This window comes from Gossypium hirsutum, chromosome A07 (genome assembly GCF_007990345.1).
Source record: "Gossypium hirsutum isolate 1008001.06 chromosome A07, Gossypium_hirsutum_v2.1, whole genome shotgun sequence".
Classification (NCBI taxonomy): Eukaryota; Viridiplantae; Streptophyta; class Magnoliopsida; order Malvales; family Malvaceae; genus Gossypium; species Gossypium hirsutum.
This window is the reverse complement of record NC_053430.1, coordinates 43,538,929-43,543,052: the sequence shown is the minus strand read 5'-3', so window position 1 is coordinate 43,543,052 and position 4,124 is coordinate 43,538,929. Positions and strand designations below refer to the sequence as shown.

The 4,124-nt window shown below is 31.2% G+C and overlaps 1 protein-coding gene across 1 annotated transcript; it reads right to left on the bottom strand.

The window, feature by feature from the left end:
• Nucleotides 1–1,410: 1,410 nt before the first annotated feature.
• Nucleotides 1,411–2,148, bottom strand: LOC107941925 (glycine-rich protein 23). The gene has a single exon (XM_016875551.2). The coding sequence runs from the start codon at nt 2,054–2,056 to the stop codon at nt 1,607–1,609; it is 450 nt and encodes a 149-aa protein (XP_016731040.1). The 5' UTR covers nt 2,057–2,148; the 3' UTR covers nt 1,411–1,606.
• Between the last annotated feature and the right edge of the window lie 1,976 nt (nt 2,149–4,124).

Here is a 4,124-nt window from a genome sequence, read left to right as displayed (position 1 = left end):
GATACAAGGAAACGATGGGGTGTGTTTTGGGGACCAAAGAAAACTAAAGTGCATCATTTTGGACCATTAGAATCTATTTAAGCTTATAATTACACCCCACCAATGCAAAGCGACTGCTTGCTTCAATTTCAAACCTTACCTTTTAGCTCTTCTTTGCTTTCCTTGGCCACACCAGACAAGAGGTTACCTACCAGCTTTAGCTTTTATTAATGTTATATATTCACAATAAATATTATGAGAAATGATTGTATGAAACAGTGACGCCACGTCATTTACATCCTTTCTAATAGTTTTATATCACATCAGTATTTTTATCCTGAATTTCAGGATTTTAATTTGAATTTAATTTTTTTCAAGATAAAATCCTAAAATTCAGGATAAGAATACTGATGGGCATAAAACTATTGAAAAGAAATACAGATGACGTGATGTCACTGATTCATACAATCTTTTCCCTAAATATAAACCCTAATTAAATCTTAAATCCTAAAAAATATATAATAAAAGAAAATATTAAAATTTGTGGCTGAAATTTGAGTTTCATGGACTGCTATATAACCATTTTCACATTAATGTCTTTAAAAATTATTTTACTTTTCATGAATTACCTTTTCAAAAAAAAATCAATAAGAATTTATAATTAGTTGTAAATGTTTTTTAATCAAAGGTCACGGGATATTGACTAACATTTTCCTTGAATAATATTTCTCTGTCCTATTATCTAAACTAGTCAATTACTAGGATTCTCTTGGTGTGTCCGACATTTTCTTTTTGGACATAAATAATTAAAAACGCCATTAAGTGAACTTTACATCAATATGTTGCATTGACTTACTAATCCATATGTACTTAAACCTAAAGATATTAGGTAGGTACTAATTTATGATTGTTGAAACTTTTGGATGCATGTATATAATAATAATAATAATAATAGTTATTTTCTATTTTAGAATATTTGGTCCAAATTAAAAGGAAAAATCCTTTATGATTGTTTGTAATTAAAAAAAATAAAGAAGCTATAGATATAAGATATTTTAAAAAATAATTAGGGAATAATTGAAGTATAATTGTTTACATTTTTAGAGAGCATTAACGGTGAGAGGGTTAGTCACTGCTACCAGTAATGATACAACGAGAAAATAATTGATGTTTAAATTTGATAATATGTGGCATGGTGATATCGATAATTTAATAAAAAATTACAAACAGTGATCTAAATCAAGTGTAAATAACAAGTTTAAAGTTAAATGGGACTTATTCACTTAAAAGAAGTCTTATATGTGTGAATATTTTAATGTATAAATTGAAACTTCAATCCTAGTCACCAGCATGAATGGTTTAAATCTCTTTGGATAAAGTATAGGACTTGAGCGGTAGGTTTAAGTAAAGCCTCTCTATATATAGCGAATAGAACAGAAGATTAAATTCATTTACGTAAAATATCTATTACAAAAACATGACGTTGAGCTCGAATTAAAATGAACGAAAAACATGTGCCAAATTAAAACATAAAGTAAGACGATTTCTGAGTTTCTGATTCCCACACAATAAACACTTAACTACACCTTTATTAAAATAGTTTAAACTATTTTAAGGTTAACATACTTCAAGGGAAAGGAAGGACACCAGTGCCAACACCACCACCAGCTCCACCGCCAACAGCACCTCCGACTCCACCTCCAACTCCACCACCAGCACCACCGCCGCCACCCAAGCCACCAAATCCCCCGAGCCCACCGAGTCCATTACCTCCTCCAAGTCCACCTACTCCACCAATGCCCCCGACTCCACCTCCAAGTCCACCTGCACCACCGAGGGGAGTAATCCCACCCAGACCCCCAACTCCACCAAATGGCAAGCCATTAGAGCCAATTCCAGAGTAGCCCCCAACGCCACCGTAAGTGAGGAAGTTCTTTTGGTCGCCAACACCATTAGCACCACTTGGTACACTACTGCGTGTAGTGCTAGTGGGCACAGTTGTAGTTGTGGGCACATTTCTTGCACTAGCGTGAACAACAACTAATGCAATAACTAGCATAAAACTCCACTTCTCCATGTCTCTAATCAGGCAAAGGAATAAAACCTTTCTCACTCTCTTTTACTCTCTATCTCTGCATCTAAAGCGTATCCTGAAGATCTCCTTTTAAAGGCATAAAAAGGGTCCAGTGAAGGGACAGTTGTGAGTATTAAATGGAGCTTAAATGCAGGCACAGAGGTCATTTGATGTCTTAACTCTCTAATAAGCTGTTATATATCCCAAAAATTTGTTCTTATAGATAGAATTTGTAGTTTTCTTTCTAATTTTTCCGTCTCATCACACCTTTCCCTAAAGTAACAAATGTAAAAATATTTTTCCATAATATAATTAATATAAAAATGTCAATTTATTAAACTTTTTGTTTATATTAGTGACAAAAATTTACCGCTATTAATTTACCGCCAACAAAAAAAAATTATCCATTACAACTTCAATTTATTAGAAAAAACAAAAGCTATTCACCATTATTTCAAATATTATTTACTAAAATATAATTTTTTTTAAATGTAAAACATTTCATACATATATTACAAGGCTTTAAACTAGCAGCCGACATGAAAGCCTAATATTTCGATATGTGGCATACTCATTTTTCGACATGTGATAATTTTTTCATACAATCAAGTTTTAATCTCACATCAACTAGAAAATATTCTCATAACTTGCTCTTACCCTAGAAATAATTATAATTTTTTTAAATATTTTTATAAGTTCTCTAGAGTTTTGAAGAAATCTAGGAGAAAGTGCTTATACTTTAAAATTATTTATATATTATTTATCTATAATAATATGTTATATGAAAGAGAGAAATAATAACATTATTTATCCTTTTATTTTTTTTTATTTTTCAGTCTAAAAAGCTTTAATAAACGTCTTCTATTTTTTTAAATTTACAAATAAATTAATAATATAAAAAAATACAAACTTTTAGATATAATTTAAGAAATTAAAAAGTGAATTTTAATCACATATTGACTAGGGAACACTCTCATATTTAACATTTAAGTTATAAATAAGTGACAATTTCTTCACTATTTTCATTAAAATGATAATTTTAATCCCGCATTGACTAGAGAATATTCTCATAAATCATTTTTTCATAATTTTCATTAAAAAGTTAATTCGAATCTATATTGACTAGAAAACACTCTAATATCTCACTTTTTCTAATAAATAAATGACAAATTTTCACTATTTTTATTAAAAAGTTTATTTTAATCCCACAATGACTAGAGAATACTCTCATAGCTTAGTTTTTCATTATTTTCATTAAAAAGTTAAATTTAATTCCATATTGACTAGAAAAGACTCCTATAACTCAATTCTGCACTATTTTTATTAAACATTAATTTTAATCTTTTAAAAATTTAATTTTGATTGTCACATCCCAAAAATCGGGTTAGTAGAATTAGGTTTGTGAAACCAAGAGTGATCACGTCCCAATTTATAAGATTATCTTTGTGCGTTTGTAAATAAATAAGTTATTATTCTAATGGTTAAATGTTAGTGAATCCAAGCTAGAATCCCAAGTTTGAGCCCCTTCCCTCTTTTTTTTTTAAGAATTTTCAACAATCCAGTTGTCACACCTCGAATTATATACAGTTAAGAAATAAGATTAAACAAGAAATGAGCTATAGGCTCAATGGTTAAGTGATAAGTGCATCCATCCTAGAATGTAACACCCCTCACCCGTATTCAACGTCGGAATAGGGTTACGGAGCATTACAAGACTTATAAAACAATTAAACATTCACTTTGCATACATTTTCACATTTCATACAATTATCATTTAATCTCAATCAATATGTCCCTAATACGAGCCTACGAGGCCCTAAACATACAATAAGAGTCGTTTGGGACTAAACCGATAACTTTGAAAACCCATAGAACACTTAGAAAATTTTTCTCAAAACAGGGGACACATGCCAGTGTGGCCTGGCCATGTGTCTCACACGTCCAACAGACACGCCCGTGACACAGGCCATGTGAACATTCAAGATGGGAGCACATGGCTGTGTCCTAGCCTGTGTTCGACCCCGTGTTACTCTCTAACTTGGGTCACAAAACCAACACACACACCCGTGTG

Excerpts from the sequence above, each read along its gene's own strand:
- LOC107941925 (XM_016875551.2), bottom strand. The coding sequence starts at position 2,056 with ATGGAGAAGTGGAGTTTTATGCTAGTTATTGCATTAGTTGTTGTTCAC.